This window comes from Phycodurus eques, chromosome 5, assembly GCF_024500275.1.
Source record: "Phycodurus eques isolate BA_2022a chromosome 5, UOR_Pequ_1.1, whole genome shotgun sequence".
NCBI lineage: Eukaryota > Metazoa > Chordata > Actinopteri > Syngnathiformes > Syngnathidae > Phycodurus > Phycodurus eques.
The window spans coordinates 21,973,513-21,994,763 of NC_084529.1; the positions used below are offsets into that span (position 1 = coordinate 21,973,513).

At 39.5% G+C, this 21,251-nt stretch overlaps 1 protein-coding gene across 2 annotated transcripts in view; it reads right to left on the bottom strand.

Moving 5' to 3' along the window:
- The window catches only part of met (MET proto-oncogene, receptor tyrosine kinase), a 76,185-nt gene that overhangs the window by 53,928 nt on the left and 1,006 nt on the right, over window positions 1-21,251 (bottom strand). For both annotated transcript variants that reach the window (XM_061678079.1, XM_061678080.1), the window contains exons 2-3: window positions 16,558-17,563; window positions 14,740-14,937 (exon numbers count right to left, since the gene is read on the bottom strand). In XM_061678079.1, the coding sequence (XP_061534063.1) occupies window positions 14,740-14,937; window positions 16,558-17,562 (1,203 nt within the window). In that variant the 5' untranslated portion in view covers window position 17,563. The remainder of the gene's footprint in view (window positions 1-14,739; window positions 14,938-16,557; window positions 17,564-21,251) is intronic.

The following is a 21,251-nucleotide window of genomic DNA, read 5'->3' on the forward strand; positions in this document are numbered from 1 at the left end:
GAAACACTTGACTAATTGTCAGCGGGTGAGGGTGGAGGAGCATGGTGCGAAGTTTGATGACTCCCTATCTTCAGAATGTTTGGGAAATTCAGTCCCCAAAACTAGTTTCACTGAGCAACACGAAATTTGGTAGGCATGTCTATCATGAGTGGACCCACAAAAACGTCTCAAAAAGCAGTGGCCGAAAAGACAAAAGAAGTCTGCCATTTTGGTTGAAAAAGGACGGTTTAATAGGAATTTCCAGGGATCCTTCAAAGACAAACTTGTCAGCTGGGTAGTATCTGTTGGAATTGTAAAACAATTCAGGTTCCGAAGCTCGTATCACTGAACAAAATAAAATGCGGTAATCATGTCGATCATGAGTAGACCCACAAAAAAGTCGCAAGAAGACTATACGATACCTGAAAAGACACAAAGTCTGACAGTTTGGTTTGATGCAAACATTTCAGGGATCATTTCCAGAGATCCATGCCCCCGGGATTTTTAAGTTCTTTTTTGGGGTGGGGGGGGCAGATTCAGCCTCCAAAGTCAATTTCACTTAGCAACATGGAATTTGATGGACATGTCTATCATGAGTAGGCCCACTAAGATCCTCCAGGACCCAAGCCTGAAATTAAACAAGAAATCTGCCAATTTGGTTGGAAGCAGCAATTTTTAGCTCAAACTTAAATATGTCAGAGAGTCATGTGTCTGTGCTGTAGGTTGCCCACCCTGCCTTAGATCAAGGCTTCTCCCAGTACCTGTAAGCCCCCCTTCCCATTCGTGCGTCCGTGCAGAGGTCATGATGCAGTGAAGCTAAGAAAACAAGCAAAGCTGCGGCGCGGTCAAGCGCCCAGGTCAAGGACCTTAAGAGCCCCCCTTGTGGATCATTAATGATTAATGAAAGCCGAGGCCGGCCACTGAAGGCCATGACTAAACACAAAGAGAGCAGGAGGTGGGTGCATAAAGGGGGTGCGGAGGGGGTTTTCTACATCAAACTCCGGTTCTGCTCACTGCGTTCGTTCGACGCTCCAGCAGGCGCAGACACAACAAGCAGCTAGCGGACCGGCAACGCTCTCTCCAAAAAGGTAGCGCTCGATGGGTAAAAAAGCTCCATGGCCGTTTCCCATGATGCATCACAGTACAGCTCTCCATTACGAGCGCAGCCTGATGAAAGACGAGCTAAGGGGGGCTTAGCGCGAGCCAGGAGGACTCACACAACCTCCCCCTACATATGAAAGCAGATAGCTCCCAGCGTGATATTATATCACACGGGATGGTTGTAAAAAAATAAGACCCCTTACTCACTTTTAAGGTCATGACAATACTATTGATTTTCTCACACAAGATGGCCGTAACAGCGGCAGTCAAGGATCCATTTCAGTGCTGAACTGGCATCCCACCTTTAACGTACGTCTTGCCCTGTAGTCACGTACTGTTTCTAATGATAAACTGATAACATGCTAACAGGCGGGATGCTAACATAGAACAAGAGAACAACCTGAGCACCTGAGTGCTCTGATGTTTTTTTTCAATCAGAAGTTACTCACGATTTTTTTTCACTGAGTACTTTCTTACTCTAACTTAAATATTATTAAATATTTAGAGGACTACTTTTTACTTTTACTTGAGTCATATTATGCTAAGTAACAGTACTCTTACTTGAGTACAATATTTGGCTACTCAACCCACCTCTGACTATACATGCAGCAAGACAGCAAGCTAAGTAAGAAAAACATTAAGGTAGAGCAATAACTGTACCCCGCCTCCCGCCCGAAGATAGCTGGGGTAGGCTCCTGCAGCCCGCGACCCTAGTGAGGATAAGCGGTAAGGAAAATGGTACTTTATACCTTATAATGTAGTCAGATATTATTCTAAATGAGAATTTCCCAAATGCTGAAATGCTTACAATAGGTATGCTGACGTCGTTAAACCTAAATATAGTCATTGCCGGTGGACCCCCTGGAATGGGTGACCTTTGACCTAGGGATCAGTGAACTAGAGAGGTTGCTAGCTTGAGGGTGTGTGTGAAAGTGAAATGTGCTCGTGTCTTTGTGTGTGTGTGCGCACGTGTGTCCGTGCGTGTCCACCTGCACTCCCTCAACACACGTCCATGTGCAACTAGACTCTCACCGTTGTACATGTGCATTTGTCACAGCGTGTGTGCTGCCATTGTCATCGTGCTAGGGTCAGTCAAGAAAAGCCGACAACAAGGCAACGGCCCTCTGCCCCCTGGCGCCGACGCACCGCCCAGCGAACGGCTTGGAGACACGTGCAATGTGGTCTTCTTAAGATGGCAACAACGTTATGTTGCTTTTTTTGAAGGATTTGGAGTGCGCTAGTTTGTGTACACTACAGTTGCTTGTTGCCAGGCAGAATTCAGCAAGCGCCAGGATTTTTGCCCCATTAATTCGTCAATTAGTGTTAGGTCTGTTAGGTTGTCCGTTAGCTAGTTAGTCAGTCAGTTAGCTGATGTGTCATTTAGATTAGTAAGTCAGATAGCAGATGTGTTATTGAGGCTAATTACTCATCGAGGTTGTTAGTTAGCTAGTTTGTCTTTTGGTTTGTCAAATTATCTGATTACTTAGTTGATTGGTCATTCAGTTAGCTTGTTAGTTAGTTAGCAGATTTGTTATTGGGGTAGTTAGCTAGTTAATGAGATACTGTAGTTAGGTATGTCGGTAGCCTTTTTGCTTGTCTGTTAGCTAGTAAAATTCGGTATTCAGTTAGTTAACTATTCATTAGCAGAATTGCAATGTAACTTAAACTTTATTGAAGGGTAACCTTTTTATTAGTTGGTTACCTATTCAGCTACTTTGTTAGCAAACTAGTTCTCTAGTTTGTGAGTTAACTAGCTAGTTGATTAGTCAATTAGTTTGTCAGTCTATTAATCGAATGGGTAGTGAGATACTTTGCTAATTAAGTAAATAGTTTGCTGCTTAGCTAGTCAGTTAGTTATCAGGATTACACCATAAAAGATTTCCATTAACTTGTGTGGAAATCCATACAATGAACAGAAAAGTATTTTTTGCCATTTTAGTTTCAATGGAAAAATTCAGCGGCACCCTACAATGAAAACGGTATGGTCATGTCCTGTCTAGACCAATTTTGTGTGTGTGTGTTTGTTTGTTTTAATATCACTTTTGTTAGAGGAATTCATCCATTTGTATCATTACGGCTAAGTGCCCCCTGCATCGAAATGAAATATGGTACAGTCCAGTCATCTCACGGCAATTTCTGACAACCAGGAAATGGACTGCTGACAAACGCAAATAGGGCGCACCATCATTTTTTATTCACAGTGTATGTGTCGCTCTACCGAATGAAGTGGCGGGTAAAGAATATTGTAGCTGACTCTGGAGTATTCCGGAACTTTTCCATGCTCATACTTTCCAATGACGTGGAAGCAAATGAGGGATGTCAGCAGGTCACTGACACTGACATAAAAAATTGTCCTGCTTGGGAGCGCCGGAATCTTAGGTCTGATCCATCAAACACTCCTCAGCCAAGTGCACTCCTTTCATTCACTTGTTCATTCATTAATCAGAGAAGCATGAGATCGCCATTAGAAACAACTAGAAAACTACTCTCCCTTCCAAAAATGAACCTCAACTGACCCGGGTCTAAACCCAGTAGTCCTATCATACATCATAATTTTGAAAAAACAAGTCAGAACTACAACAAAGAACCAGCTGTCGGAACCAGAAGCAAGAGACAGATGTGAGAACCACAAGCAAGAACCAGGAGTTAGACCCGGTATCCAGAGCTAACATCCAGATCTAGAAGTTAAAATGCATTAAGCAGGGGTATGCAAAGGAGGGGCGGACGGTGCGGTGGCCCCGGTCATCTACCCGGAGGGGGCCTTTCAAACGGGGTTGGGCGGGCATCGATCTCAGGTGATTGAAATGGTCCCCATAAACAAATTGACGCTTCTCTGAAATAGGCGGCACTCCCATTACGACGCTATCGTTCAGATCGACAATAGTTTACTGTTGAGCCTGTTTGATCTCTGTTACGAACCAAAATAGCAGCACCGACAGAAGCATGTGCAAACAATCTCTCAGGTTCATTGAATTGCCGACTTGAACAAATCAACGCTTCCCTCAAATTGAGTCCCTCATGACTCTATAGTTCAGATGGACATGGAGGAGTTAAGAGCCTGTTTAAACTCTGACGCTAACAAAAACAGCAGCAAAGAGCACATACATATTGAAGTGTGTTTACATGGTCTTTCTTATGCAAACAGATCTCACAGCAGCTGTATGCGTTTTTTCCACAGCCTTGTACATTTGCATGGGGTTCGTTGGAACTCATGTTTATGCAAATGACGAGGCGGTCTCGACAAAATGCAAACCGTAAAAAATGTTTTCTTTTGTGCACTAAATTCTAGTAGTACAATCTCTGAAAATGACAGAAATAAGTAAAATTGAATTAAATATTTAATTCATCTTTTAGAAAATTGCCAAATCAACAGTTTTTCTTCCCTATAGGAAAGAGCAAAATCAATATTTTTTTCTTTTTAGGATAGCACAATTTAAATAGTTTGATTTCTTTTTAGGAAAATGCAACTTGAATAGATTGTTTTGTTTTTAGGAAAGTGACACATCAATAGTTTGTCTTCTTTTTAGTAAAGTACAACTTGAATACTGCAGATTGTTTTTAGGAAAGTGCAACAAGGAGTAAATATGTTTTCAATTTAGAAAACTGCAACATCAACAGTTTGTCTTCTTTGGAGGAAAACGGCGTTCCCGTCAAGCAGGAAGCTTCCTTCTTTGACATCACATAGGATGAGGAGGAATAAAGAAGGAGAGGAGATGAAACCCAAGGATAGACAAAATAGCTCCTCTTGTTTGGGATGCATTGTGTGAGTGTGCGCCTCCATGACTTGAGCGTGCGCAAACACATGCACACACACGCACACACATAGGGGTGCTGGCATTGTGCTGGGATTACGTTGGAATGAGATGTCTGCAGCAGATGTTTGCCGCACTGTCAAAACACGCACCCATGTGACCTCGGACCCTGAGATAACTCAAGTGTATTGGATCAGATAGCATTCAAAACCAATAGGATTCTCAGTGTGACAGAGCAACCCCTGAGAGTTTAGAGAAGTATTGTGATTGGTCGAGAGGCGACAAAGACCTGCACAATTTTCACTTAACAGTTAGTGAAAGTGCTTTAAAGACTTTAGAAGACATGAACTATCCTCCAGTTTATTGTCCTAATTGCAGCTTCGTCTTCAAGGCAAAATGTCTTTTTCCCACGTATGTGTACGTGCGTACGTCCCTGCAAAGCTTTCAATTAGTAGTTGAAGTAGAAGCTCGCTGGCCACAGGCCTGCACGCCGAACTGGACTCTGTGATTAGAAACTTTTTCAAAGGGCAGGAAACGACTGAAATCCCATGTCAGCGAGACGAGGTTGATTTTGGAGTTTTGGTCACGATGGGAGGATGACACTTGTCCTGAGTTTGCTTTAACCGTTGTGCATTTACCACCTAAACCTGATTCCCGCCCCCCCACCCTTAAACCTGACTTCTACCTTAACCTCCAACGCTAATTTCTAAGCCTAACTCTTAACCCAAACGTCTAACCCAAGGCCCGTGCGATGTAAACAAAAGCGACTGAACTTGACAATTGCAAAAAAGTACAGTTGACCACTCACACCCGCCGCACACCAGGCGATTAGCCCTCGCAAATAAACAGACTTGCTGCAATGGAAAAACTGCACCCCCTGGTGTTCTTATTGAGAAACAGCGTTTGGAGGGACCATATATTGTACTTTATTATTTTGTATTAAACCACAAACAACATGATGCGATTGTCAGGGAAGAAACATTACCCTGGCCAATGTTGCTATATTAAAATGATACAGAGAGGAAATTGGTGAGAAATAAAGGATATAGTTTGGATATTTGAGAGGCTCCTGGCAATGATCGCTCAATTCATTGACTGCACTCCTGCATTTGAGCAACAGACAATCTGTAATCTTAACCCCAATTTTTAACTCTAACTCCCCAAAACTAATCCTAATCCCTACCCTACAACTTTTTGTTTGTTTTGTTTTTTTTTTTTGCATGTGGTCGTGCGTCTGGCTGCTGCTCATTTCCCAGCGAGGCCGACAGCTTGCAGCTTGACAACTCAACACGTTATCAGGGGAACAAAGATAGCAGGTTTGTCCGTTTGTTCTTCGTTGGTCTTTCCAGCGACAACAGAAAGAAAGCGAGCACCCAGGATTGATCATTAACCAAACGGAGCCACACTGTCAACTCATGTGGAAATGCCTGGTGATACAAGAAAAAAACAGACAAAAGCACAGAGGAAGTGTCGAAATTCATCTATTGAACGACGACATCATCAGCTAACCGTTAGCCAACAACAGATCCTAGCGACTATAAGATCAGAGAAATCTGATTGGATGCTGATGTTCTTTGATCTTCCGGTGATGCTAGTTTTTTTTGCAGCTAACACTTTCAGCACTCACACAGTTAATCATTTTGTTTACCGTATGGTGTAATCTCACATTTACAGTAGCTGGTATTTTCCACCGTGCTAATGTAGTACGACCGGAGATGGATGGTTGGATGCAGAGATGCGATAAGTGGAACAAAGCAGGACAGGACAGGACAAGACGGGATAAGAACAGTCATTCTTTTGTGCCTGCCGAGGAACCGCCCGCACCGATGCCCCGTCTTGAACGTTGGCACGGCACGCCGGAGCATGCTTGGATCTTAGACAGAAAAAAATGTGAGGCCTTAGCAATAACCCCCCCCCACCCCCCCTTTTACACCGCACACACACCCCAAAAAGCAAAATATTTAAATATTTATAGCGGTTTAAGACGTGAACCTGCAGATTGAAATAAAACACCACATCAGTGTTTCACTATCAAGTTAACGCACAATCAGCGGGTGCGTGCACTGCCGTTTCGGAATCTCTGATTTAATGGAACTATTTGCCATGAAAGCAGTGCTACATCTGATTTGTTTTCCTGTGCTCCAGGATAAGGTTGATAGAGTTGGCACGCCATCTTTATTCGCGCACATATCAAGAAAAAGTCTAAACCATAAAGGCATCGTGTTTAGTCATGCAGGCCTGAAAATTAACCTAGAACACCATATAACATTTGATTATATTGTTAACAAAAAGTGATCCAAGGGTGTGCAGTTGTGGAAATCAGCGGTGTGCCCAGGGTTGTACCTGTGCACCCTCTAAAAAAATGTTATGGATAATAAAGGTGTTATGTGTAGTCTGCAAGATCAACTGAAACACCACAACAAATTTTCACAACTGCTAAAATGCTACAGACAGGTGGTCATGGAACTCAGTGATGCTCCGAGGGGTGTACGTACCACTGCACCCCCAAACACCCCCTGAAAATTTTTACAGTTAATAAAGACATCATGTTTAATCTGAAAAATCAAGTAAAACACCACATCAAATTGTCATGATTGCTAAAAGGTTACGTCGTGGAAATCAGCGGTGTGCCTCGGGGTACACGTACCACCGCATGGGCCTCCCCAGGTGTGAGTGTGTGACTATAACACGCTTAGCTTAGCTCATGAATGAGATAGTGTCTCGGCACGTAACACAGCTGCTTTCCAGGCTCGCAAACAGATTTCAATAACAGCACGGCTGGGGGTGCAAGGACAAGCACAGGCACGGGCACGCAACCGCCGTGACGTCTACACACTCCTCTGAATCATCGGCGCACTGGATACTCCATTGGGTACACCAGCCGATGAGATCCAATGCAAAAATAATGTCTTCAAAGATGTGAGCAAATCGACGGATTCACTTTTTTGCTTCTTTTTTTTGGCTTTTTTTTTTTTTATATTAGTGGTTGTCAAAGTCAAACTTAGACTATTCCGTTGTTTTTAGGTTTCACTATTAAATTATTTTTTTTACTTTTCCACAAGAATGTAAAAAAAATAAAAATAAAATAAATCACTATAATTTTACCCTAATTCCAATGAAGTCGGGATGTCATGTAAAATATAAATAAATACATAATACAATGATTTACAAAACATTTTCAAGCTATATTCAATTGAATACACTACAAAGACAAAATATTTCATGTTCAAACCAATGAACTTGTTTTTGTGCAAATATTCACTCATTTTGAATTTGATTGCAACATGCCTGCAACATGTTCCAATAAAGGTGGGGCAGTGGCATCAAAAGATTAGGAAAGATTAGAAATGCTAAAAAAACAACAACAACAACAACACTTATTTTGAACATTCCACAGGTTCATGGTTGGGTATGAAAGGAGCATCCCTGCAAGGCTAAATTGTTGCATATAAAATCCTCAGCCTCAGTGTACACAAGGTTTGTAGCACCTTTACAAAATAATGACAGTTTCAAATATTTTCATTTTTTTATATTTTGGGTCACTTTTGGAAAAGACATAAAATTAGTACACAAGGTATTTTTATTGCAGTCAAATGCCAAAACAGGTGAAGTTTGACCTCAGCAGTACGTATGTAAGGGTTAAGACGGACATCCTTGATATGGAAAAAATACTCATACAGCTTTCTATAAATGTGCCTTTAAAAACGGGTGTGGCTCAACGTTCCCAAAAGTCCAGTGGGGAAAAAAAGGATCCACGTCCACATGCGAGGTCAAAGTGACGATCAGATTAGCATGGATTGGAAGCAAAACCAGAAAATGCTGATTACTTTTAAATTCAATCTGTCGACTGATTGATTACACGGCGCCCTCGTACCAGTCCCACTTTTTGAGCGACGGCCATTTTAATTTGCCCGCCCCTGCTTTTCATGACAAAATAGCCAACACATTGATTTCACGCTGGCTACAATCATTTCTCATTACGAGGAAGAAGTAAGCACGGCTGTGATGTATTGGACCAGCGTGTTTCCTAATTAGATGATATGCACATAAGGAATATGAATACACATTTGCAGGCTTCACATTTGGCACCACACACGCACTTAGTAGCTTGTCCTTAAAAAAACAAACACAGCATCCTTAAAAGGGAGGGTTTTTTTCCCACAGAGGAACTCATGCAAATAAAATCTTAGTTAAGCAACATTTTTATTCATTATTACTTTATTCACTTTTTGGCCATTTTTCATCATCTGTAGACATATGGATGAAGTTTGTATTTATTCATTGAGTTAGACTGTTTAAATATTTTTTTCCACAAAAAACTTTTATTTTAAAAATGAGCTATTTTTATGTGCTTTTTGAAATACATGCAAACTCCCACACTGCCTTCTTTCTTTATTTTAACTTTTATTTTTTTTCTTATTTTATTTTTACTTGGCTTCATTTATTTGAGCTTTTTGGCTTTTTGCTCATTTATTTTAATTTTTACCGTTTTTCTCAAATAATTTTAACGTTTTACACTTTTTAAGTATATATATATATATATATATATGTTTTTTCTTAATGTTCTTCTTTTGTTAGAAAAACATCCCTAATTTAGTTGAGCTTTTTTGTTTTGTATATTTTTCATAATTTCTTTGAATTTTTTATTCCTTTTTTCATTTAATTGAATTTCCTTTACTACTTTATGTCATTGATTTGTCCTCTTTTTTTTTTATTCAATTAAATGAAAGTTGCCCCACCGTTGCACAAACATCGAGCAATGTGTGAGTCATCATTAAAAACATCCATCATGCTCTAGAATTAGGAGGCTCACTGGCGATGACAACCGCCACTTAAAAAAGTTCAAATGTGCTCTTTCCGGCGTACTTTCAGTGCTCGCCAGATTCCTACTGAGGCTTTTTTTCTCTCCCTCCTGAAGCAGCAGCAAAAAAAAAGAAAAAAATGACCAAAAAAAGTTTCTGTGTGCTGGAGAGTTTCAGCTCCAGACAATCTTTATGAATTTATGAGCCTGCTTATCATATTTGCGACTAGCGAATACTTGCCAGATGCTTGATGGACGAGTCATAAACCAGAGGTGGCAGAAGTATTCACACTCTGTACTTAAGTAGATAATTGCATCATTAAAAAAAAAAAAAAAAAAAAAGCAGGTAATAGTAGACGTACTGATTCAACTCCTTTACTGAAGTAAAAAAAAGAGGGAGAAACTGAAATGTACTAAACTACAGAAATAAAATGAATTGTTATCGTCAATTATATACAATATCTCTTTTAATATCTTGAAAATTGTCTTTTTCATGACATTAACCAGTGATTGGACTGACAAAAAAAATAATCACAATGACTTTTGACACAATGACTAACAAAACACTGTTTTCCCATAACTTAGCTAATGTTGTGAACTGACTAACAAAAAATGCTGAATCAGTTCATGATAACGACTGAAAAAATGCACCTGACTTGGATGTGTTCTTCAGATTAGCTGGAGAATGTTTGAACACCAAAAGCTGGTGGGTTTTTAAGGCTGGCACATTCACCGCAAACCATTTGCGTTGCTGATGACTTTAAAACCATTCTCTCGAATAAGGCCACACAAGAAGTTGCAGAGTTGGACAGTCAGATATCAGGGGCAGAAATCTCCGTACGTATGTGTCCGTACTCTGCCTCTGTCCATCCATGTATTCCTCCTTTCATAGACAGGGGATATCTTGCTTCACTGAATCTCTTGTAGTCGTCGTACAATACATTTCTGTCGTCAATTGAATTGCATCGACGGTGGGAGGGGAGTGTCAATTTTAGGAGGGGCCACAGGGGGCACTGGCCCCCCTGACGCTCACCCCAGAACCGCCACTGGTTGTATCGTCAGCCATCCATTCAATTTACTTTTCAAAAGATTTAAAAAGACATTTCCCTCAACGTCGCTGCTGTATTCAGCTGTTTCCGCCTCATAAGGATCCAAGCTTTCAACTAATCAAGATCTCAAACTCGCTTGACTTTCATTAACTCTCTTGATTTTCCCTCTTTTTTATGTCATCTATAGAGATGGAAAAAGTAAAGAGCCTATTTTGACAAAGTAAGGATTACAAAGTACAATCTATTTTCAAAAGTAGCCAATAAAAGTCAAGAGTCGTCAGAAAAATAAATACTCAAGTAAAGCACAGGTGCCTGAAAAAAATCTACTTACGTACACCAACAAAGTATCTATTGTTTTTGCCACATCCAGTACTGTAACAATCTTGATAAGTCATACAGCCTCGCACTCAAAGTGAGATAAACGCTCCATAAAAAGTCAAATGGACACTCGTTAAGATGAACGAGGAGAGCGGCAGGTGTTCAGCTCAGCGAAGAGGAACATGGACGTAAAATATAACCGCTGACATCCTTGTAACGTGTTTACGCCGCCAGATAAACGACCTGCAGGAGCGCGGCGTCAAAAGAAGTACAGTAATAGTAGTCGTCATCGAGAACAACAAAAACCCCGAAAACAACTCCAACTGTGTTTTATTAAATTGTTTTGTTGGTTATTTGGTTGGCTTGTGTATGTTTCTTTGGATTAGTTTCTACCTTCATTTTCGCTTTGAATAGTCTGCAATATTGGACAGTGATGCAAAAGTGTTTTTGTTTTATAACCTTTTTTTTTTTACTTTCTAAATATTTACTTGGTATTTTTTTTTAGGTTTCAATTTCTATTTTTCATTTTGACGATCTCAATTTTTTGATTTTCAGTGGTGCAGTTCAGACAAATTATTACCACTTTGTTGTTTACATTTTTTATGTCAACTTTTTCTATTTTCTTTTCCCTTTTCATCATGTGCAAATTCTGCGATTGGCTGGCGACCGGTTCAGGGTGTACCCCGCCTCCCGCCAGAAGATGGTTGGGATAGACTCCGGCAACCCGCGACCCTGGTGAGGATAAGCGGTAAAGGAAACGGGGGGATCATCAGCAAATTTCATCTCTAATTTTGGATAATGGTGCAATACTTTTAAAAAAAAAATTTTTTTTACTTTTTTTGTTTACTTTTTTCGGTGATGCAGGTTCTAGAATTATTGTGATATATATTTTTTTTGTATTTTTTTACTTTTTTGTTATGTCCTTTTATTTTCACTTTTTATAGTCTGCGACTTTGGATAATGATGTAGGTTTCACTTTTCATCATCTGTAAATTGAGATAATGGTGCAGTACTTTTTCTTATTTTTTGTGACTTAAAATAGCTCTTACTTTTTTTCTGAACTGTTTCATGCTTTATGTCTGAAAATTTGACTTTTGTCTTCTTTTTTATTTGTATTTAGTATTTTTTTTAGATAGTGCATTACTTATTTTCTCTTGAGAATTTTCTCTCTTTAGTGGTGCAGTTCCTTGAATTATTTTCACTGGACTTTTTTCTTACTTTTTTTTACTTTTGTTGTTTCTGTGTTTTCTATAGTATTTTTATTTGTTCACTTTTGATCTAAAACGTGGATAATAGTGCTGTTTTGTACTTTTTTTTTTACTTTCCTTAAATATTTTACTTTAGTTTTTTTCTTTTTATTTTAATGGTGCAATAACTGGAAGTAATTTTTACTGCATTGTTTTTAAACATTTGGCCTCAACTTTTTGGCAATATTTTTGCTCCTTTAAAAAAAATGTTTTTTTTTTTTAGCTTTTTTGCTTCATTTTTACTTTCCATTCATTCTGTGCCTGTTCTGACACAGGAAAGCATCCTTTACAATTAAGAATGATAGAGAGTGCAGTGGACTGAAGACTTGCACAGCTCACTGGTTAACTTCACATCATTATTGATTGATTGATTGATGCGGGGGTTGCTGCTGTCAGATGAGGGGCTTCCTCAATGTAGCAAGTGGCTGTAAACGTCCAGTGTAAATAAACTTTGTCAACGGTAATGGAACGACCCCCCCCCCCGGACTCTCATGACAGGGCGTCCTCGAGGTCACATGATCTATCCTGACAGCAGCAGCGAGCTTTGGTTTCAGTCCATAATACTTTATCCTAAAATGGATGCTTTATGTGAGCAAAAAAGAAGGGATTAAAAAAAAAACTGGTAACTGCACCAAATATGGTCGATAAAGCGGACGGCGTCGCACTTTGAACTCGCGCTCACTCTTTCATCCACACAAGTCTTAAGTGGAAAAATTCCTAAATTCCATCCGTGCGATAAAGGACGAGATCCTGGAAGATAAAACGGGTACAAAAAGATTTGGTAGTCCTCTTAGGCTAAAAGGTTAAAAAAATACATTATAACTAGAATGACAAGGGACCTCATTTGCATTCATTTTGAATCACAACATTTCCATGCTCTGGCAACAACTTTGAAGCTTCTAAAGACGTTTTGCATGAAAACAGGCACGGTTTTATAATTGTCATATCATTCAAAACCTTAACTGTAAACACTACATGGACTACAGTATTGAGACAAAGCTCTTACTTAATCTATCGAACGATCAGATCTAAATCTTAATTGTTCATTTTATCATTTGTATGCTGCTTCTGACTTTGTGGGAACATTTTTGGGGAAATTTTTATTTCCCATTCCAATCAGAGAACATCAGTGAACTTTTATTATTTGTTTATGCTGTTTTCATTCTTGTGGAAGCATATGTGGTTAAAGCTGTTAAAGGGGAATGAAAGACATATTTCGTGTGAAAAAGTTCAAAATGTTCAGTGTTTAAAAATATGTGATTTTTTTGTAATTAGATGTTTTCCTTCAATATTTTTAAAGTTTGAAAAGGTCTGAATTACAAAAAGAAATTCTGATGGTAATTTTCCAAATTTCAGATTACTCATATAAAATTAAATTTGTATGTAAATTTAAAAAATTTCAAATACAAAAATATAATAATAATAATAATAATCAATCCTAGAGCCTATCCCAGCTATCTTCAAGCGAGAGGCGGGGTACACCCTGAACCGGTCGCCAGCCCATTGTAGATTATTATTATTATTATTATTGACTGGCGACCGGTTCAAGGTTTACCCGAAGGGATAGGTTCTAGCACACCCGCGACCCTAGTGAGGCGAAGATGGATGGGTAATAATAATAATAATAATAATAATAATAATAATAATTACAAAAAATAATTTGATGAGAAATTTAAAATATGTATTAGCTAAAAAATCTTATTACAAAACTTAATGTGATCAAAATTCTAATTCTAAAAATACATTTTTGGAAAAAAAATCTAATTACAAAATAAATTCAAGGAAAAGTTTCAATATGTAATTTCATTTAAAAATTCTAACTTCAAAAATAAATTTGGATGAATATTTCAAATGAAAAAATTTAATTCCGAAAAGAAATTCAGACAGAAATTTCCCACATTTAAAATTCAAAATTAATAATAAAAAAAAAAACAACTCTGCATAAATAAAATGCACCTTTAAGGTTGCACAAAATTTCTGCATTTTATCTGCCATCTTGCAGGAGGCTGTGTGAGATGCCACGAGAGCGCAGGTCAGCGAGCAAAGGATATTATTTCACGTACACCTTTTTTTTTTTTTTTTTTTTTTTTTTTACAACTTTTGATTTTTTTTTTTACCATATTAGTGATCCTAACCTGCTGTCAAAGTCAAGCTTGGCTGCTTTATCGTTTTTACCACTTACAAATAAAAGAACAGTGGCTAACTTTTCTTTTCTGCATTTGTGCATTTGGTAGAAAAAAATGTGATGGAAATAACCGTTGCATTGTGTTATCAATATTAAGATGGATTTTTATTTTTTTTTTACTATTAACAGTGGTTAACTTAATTTTACCTTGTGCGACACTTTCTCGTCGATAATGGATCGTGTTAGTTCGATGGTTAGTTTACGTTGCTTCAAATGAATGTTTTTCGCTGAGAAGACGCAAATGCAAACCCACAAGTGTTTAAAAACGTCCTTGATCCAGCAGCTTGCATGTCGGTCACTCACTCACCATGTTGTAGCAGGCCCTGCCATCAGAGCCGGTGAAATGGTACGGGTCCACTGTGTTGCACTTCTGCATGTACATCTGGAACATGTTGTTGAGGTGCTTGATGCTCATGACACACACGGCCGAGTTGGCGGTGGGCTCGCTGGAGTCGGGTTTGCCGCGCGCGAAGGCAGCGAAGAGCACGTCGTCACCCTCCTCCACCTTAAAAAAAAAGAATAATAATAATTAAAACTTTAATTACAAAAAGAAATTTGGTGAAACATTTTCAATATTCCATTTAATTTGAAAAAATCTAATGACAAAAAGAATTTCCAACAACCATTTCAACAGCAACAGAAAAATTCAAAAAATTTTTTACAAAAAATAATTTTTCGACAAGAAATTTCTAAATAAAAAAAATATAAAAGAAACTAGGACGAACATTTTCAATATTTATTTAAATTTGAAAATATCAAATTAAGAAAAGAAATTTGGCCATACATTTTCTTTACCACTCATCCTCACTAGGGTCGCGGGTTGCTGGAGCCTATCCCAGCCATCTTCGGGCGGGAGGCGGGATACACCCTAAACTGGTCGCCAGCCAATTGCAGGGCACATAGAAACAAACAACCGTTCACACTCACATTACCACCTATGGGCAATTTAGAGTCTCCAATCAACCTACCACGCATGTTTTTGGGATGTGGGAGGAAACCGGAGTGCCCGGAAAAAACCCACCCAGGCACGGGAAGAACATGCAAACTCCACACAGGAGGGACCGGGATTTGAACCCCTGTCCCTAGAACTGCGAGGCAGATGTGCTAACCAGTCGTTCACCATGCCGGCCATTTTCAACATTTAATTGAAAAAAATCTAATTGCAAAAAAATACTAATTCTCACAAAAATGTTCAATATTTCAAATTAAAAAAAACATTACATAAAAGTATTCAGATGGAAATGTTTAATCTAATTTAAAAATGTTGATTACTAAAAAAAATTGTAAGGCAAATGCAAACAAAATCTAATCTAAAAAAAGACATTCGGATGCAAATTTTCAATGTTTAATTTTGTTTTATAAGATCAAGATACAAAAATAAATTCTGTTGATAATGTCCAAAATTTCAAATAAAATAGGGTCAAATTCCCAGAAATATAATTTGGACATACATTTCCCCAAATTAAAAATAAATCTCATTTAACATAGATATTAGGATAGACATTATCAAAAATTAATTTAATTTTATAAAATCAGCATACAAAAAATAAATTCAGATGAAAATTTCCAAATTTTTGAGTAGAATAAGATCAAATTATAAAAACAAATAAAGCAGAAATTTCAAGTAGAAATCTCATAATAAAAAGAAATGTGGACAACAATTTTCAATATTTAATTTAATTTAAAAAATCTACCTTGAAAAATTATTTCTGAGGAAAATTTCCCAAATTTCAAATAAAATCAAATAAAATTACAGAAAAATAAATTTGGAGAGAAATTTCCAAAATTTTAACAAGAAAAAATTTCATTATAAAAACTAATTTTGGTGGAAATGTTCAATCCGTCTATCCATTTTCTATGGCACTTATTCTCATTATGGTCAGAGTGACCTGGAGTCTATCCCATCTGACTTTGGGCAAGAGGCGGGTTACACCCTTGATTGGTCGCAGTCCAATCACAAACCACACTTCCAACAAACAACACTCACATTTACACCTGGGCAATTTACAATCTTCAATGAACATAACATTCATGTTTTTGTTTCAGTTCGCGAAAAGAGTCTTCCGTCCTATTTAATTTAATCAAGAAAAAAATCAAACCCCACAATAAAGCTACGTATGCGTACCTTCAGATGGCGCTGCAGCTCCACGTCGTCGCCCACCTTGGTCACGTGCGCCGCCTGCAGCAGGTTGAACACCTTGACATCCTCGACCGAGCGTCGCCGCCGCTTGTCGGTGCTGATGCACTCCAGCGGCAGCTCCACGTAGCGGCGGATGACCAGATCCGAGGAGCACATCCGCACGATCCGCGTGTGGAAAGACGGCGAGTGCCGGCTCACCTGCTGCACCGTCAGGAAGTACGTGAAGGGCCCGCTGTGGAAGGAGTGGACGTAATGCAGGTAGTATTTCCCGCGCAGCGACGGGATCAGATCCATGTGGGACAGGCCCGAGAAGAAGGTGAACCCGTCCTGGCTCGTCTTCATCTTCCTCAGGGAGACGGTGTGAGGTCGAGCCGCGGCGTCGGGCGGGCTTCCCGAACCGGGAATCTCAGAGTTGCCCGCGAAGAACAGGATGACGTTGCTCTCCACGCTGAGCACCCGTGAGCCCGGCGGACCGACCACCACGTCGGCGTCGGCCGGTGTCCCCCTGCCCAGCCCCACCTCAGAGGCGAAGCAGTACACGTCCTCGTCCACCGTCTTGGGGCTGACGTCGTCGTCCAACACGTGGCGGCGGCAGACGCCGTTGTCGGCCGAGCCGCAGCTGTACAAGCCTTTGTCGTACATCTTCTCCACCACCAGGGCTAAATTGTGGTTGTCCACCTCCCCGCCGGCGCCGCCCGACCCGCAGGTCTCGTTGCTGAACAGCGGCCCCGTGCGATACTCTGACAGCTTGGTAAGGTTGGGCGCCAGCGCGTAGATCCGGTTGACGGCACCCACGTAGACAATACCGTCAAGCGTCACCATGTTCTGGACCGGAAAGTCGGCGGTGAACGTTGGGAGACGGTGGTCTGACGAAAGGTTGACTTTGGACGACTCGGGCGGCTCGTCGCACTGGCCGTACGCCCCCGGCGAGCGCAGCCACCACCACAACAGCGACACGGCACGCAGCGTTTGCACGAAGCGCAGATTCATCCTGATGGAAAAACACGAGAAGTTAGACGTGTGGATCACAAAAAGCGGAACGAAAAAGGAAGTAGAAAAGATAGAAATTTGTTTTAAAAAAGGAGCACAAATTAGGAGAATGCAAAGAAATAAACAACAAAAAAGTGCAAGACAAAAAGTGAAAAACAAACATCCCACTTTTTGTTTTGAAAAACAAAACAAAAAGTGGGATGCAAAAGTGCACATAAAGTGGAACACAAAAACTGGAACATCAGAACAGTGGATCACTAAAAAAGTGGAGCACAGGTAAGAAGAACACGAAAACATGGAATACAAAAAAGTGGAGTGCAAAAGGGCACGTGAAGTGGATCACAAAAAAGCATCACAAAAAAAGGGGAATACAAAAAAGAAGAGCACACAAAAGCAGAACAAAAAGTGGAACACAAAAAGTAGAACACAAAAGTGGAAAATCAAGTGTAACACTGAAACTGTGGAACACAAGCTAGAGGAAGACAAAAAGTATAAAACAAAGAAAGTGGACCATTAAAAAAGAGGGGCACACAAAAAGCAGAACACCAAACGTGGAACATAAAAGGCAGGACACCGGGAGTGGAAAACAAAGTGAAACAAAAAGTCGAACATTAAAAAAGTGACACACTTGAAAAAGTGGAACACAAATAGTCACTGATGGTGTAGTGGTACACTCGCCTGACTTTGGTGCAGGCAGCGTGGGTTCCGTTCCCACTCAGTGACGGTGTGAATGTGAGTGCGAATGGTTGTCCGTGTCTATATGTGCCCTGCGACTGACTAGCGACCAGTTCAGGGTGTAGTCCGCCTTTCGCCCGAAGTCAGCTGGGATAGGCTCCAGCGTCCCGCGACCCTAACCAGGATAAGCGGTGTTGAAAATGGTTGGATGCATGGATTGGTGGATGGATGGAACACAAATAAGTGAAAAAGGTCACACGAAAAAAGGAAACACAAAAAAGAGGAGCACACAAAAGCAGAATAAAAATGTAACACAAAAAGTGGAACAAACTGGAAAACAAAGTGGAACATTAAAACATTGGAACACAAAAAAAGTGGAACACAAATAAGAACACAAAAAAATGGATCACAAAATAATGGACTGCAAAAGGTTACATGAAGTGGAGCAAAAAAAAAAAAAACGAAAAAGGGGAATACAAAAAAAGAGGAGCACACAAAAGTGGAAAACAAAGTGGAGAACTAAACAGTGGAACAAAATGTGTAACATTAAAACAGTGGAACCCAAGAAGAACATGAAAAAATTGAACGCAAAAGGGCACATAAAGTCGGTCTGCAAAAGGGCACATAAAGTGGAACACAAAAAAGTGAAATGAAAAAGGGGAATAAAAAAAGAGGAGCACACAAAAGCAAAACAAGAAATGGGACACAAAGGTGGAAAACCAGTGGAGCACTAAAACAGTGGAACACAAGAAAAAGGAACATAAAAAGGAGGAGCCAAAAAAATTGGAAGATGAAAAGTGTAACACAAAAAAAGTGGAACTGTAAAAAGAGGGGCACATAAAAAGCAGAACAAAAAGTGGAACACAAATTGTGGAACACCAAAAAGTGGAATGCAAAAGGGAACATAAAGTGGAACACAAAAGGCACTTTCAGTGTTCTACTGAAAGTGGAAAACAAAGTCGAACATTAAAAAAAGGGGAAGGCAAAAAGTGGAACATAAAAACAGGACAACCAAAAGTGGAATACAATAAATGGAATTCAAAATAAAGAATGCAAAAGGACAAAAAAAGTTGAACACAAAAACACAAAACGTGTATCACAAAAAGCAGAATAAGAAAAGTGGAACACAACAAGTGCTTGTGATTGCTGGATGCCGTGTCTGTGAGAAAGCGCACATGTCAGCATCTCACTTGGGTCTGTGTGAAAGGCACGGGCAGATACTGTAAATGCCGGATCTTCTGATGTGCATCAACACAAAATCGGGCAGAAGTGCCAGAGGCGGAACGTGCCTACATGGAAGGGAATTCCGCAATGCAGGGACAGGGGTGTGAAGTTTAATATGTCCCTTGTTGTGTTGAAAGCAATTGTCACTATTTAACAGCATTTTTTTTAATTCAATATGTCACACCAGACACTGATGTTATCTAATTATCTGATTGCGGGATCCCGTGTCTCTGCGTGAAAGCCCATGCAATCACGTCCCACCATCGCTGGTTTCTGCGTGAAACGCAAAGGTGGACAAATGCCGGCTTTTCTGTTAAGGCTCTGATGCAACAACTTAGAATTAAATTACTAAAACAAATTCGGACAGAAATTCCCCCCCGAGACAGAAATTTTCAATAGTTAATTTGATTTTTAAAATTATAATACAAAAAGAAATTCTGAAGAAGATTTCTCAATAAAAAAAAAATTCAATCAAATTACAAAAATGAATTTGGAAATAAAATTCCAAAATTTCAAAATAAAAAAAAGCTTAATCATTTCAAAGGAACTCATCAATATTTAATTTTATCTAAAAAAATCTAAATACAGTCCATAAAGAATTTCCGATGAAAATTTCCAAAATCCATCCATTTATCCTCGCCAAAATGTAAAATAAAATAAGATATATTTCCAAAAACAAATTGGGGCATACATTTCCCCTCAAAACAATCTGATGATAAAAAGAAATTCACACTAAAGATTTCAACATTTAATTGAATTTTGAAAAAACTAAATACTAAATGGAATTCAGACAAAAATGTCCAGAATTTCAAATGAAGTTAGATCAAATTAGAAAAAAAATTCACACAGAAATGTAAAAATAATAATAAATCTAATGCTAAACAGAGATTCAGACAGAAATTATCAGTATTCAATTTAATAATAAATATTTAGAAAAAGAATCTGATGAATATTTCCAAAATTTACACCAAATCGGGGAAGGACGTCGACCCGGTGCCTGTGTGTTGCGTTCATTCCGTGAAGCGGCGACACAGAAGTGAAAATTAACACCCGCTTCTCCTGCCCTGTTGCTTGAAAGCCATTGTTGCTGTCCGACAACTATTTTATACATGATGCCTCTGTGTGAAAGTGCACAAGTCAACATTCCACCTTTGCTGGGTTCGGTGTGAAAGGCACAATTCGGGATGCGGAAATTTTGCAGGGATGTCTGTGTGAAAGGGGCTACGAAGCCACACAAGCACTTCAAGCCTAAAAGACAATGAGGACTCTGAGAAGCATTAAGATAAACGCAATTAAAAGCAAAGAGGCGGTGGGACGTGATAAATCACCCGGCGACGCAATAACGGCAGGCGAGGGGAAAGGGTGTGTGTGTTTGGGGTGGGGGTATTTTGTTGCTTTGCCGTAGAATTTGCAAAATGCGCTTTTGCATTCTGGCTGAGCTTGATGTGGTTGTGACACATGCAGAGTGAAAGGCATCAAAACAACAGCAGCACATTATCTTTATACCAGGGACGGAGACGGACCCCGACTTTTTCTCTGTGGTTTCAATGCATGTAAAGACGAGTAAGGGACCCGTGGATGCTGCAGGGGGGGGGGGGGGGGGGCGTGGGGGGTTGGCCTCATGGCCATTATGAAAATAACAACCCCCTTTTTGATTTGATTTAAATATTTAAATGTCAATGGCACACTAAAAAGTATAGGGCCCCCAGACCATTTTAGGATTTTTGTTATGTGACTGACTGAATACGAAAAAAGAATGGACATGCAAAAAGATAAAATAATAATAATAA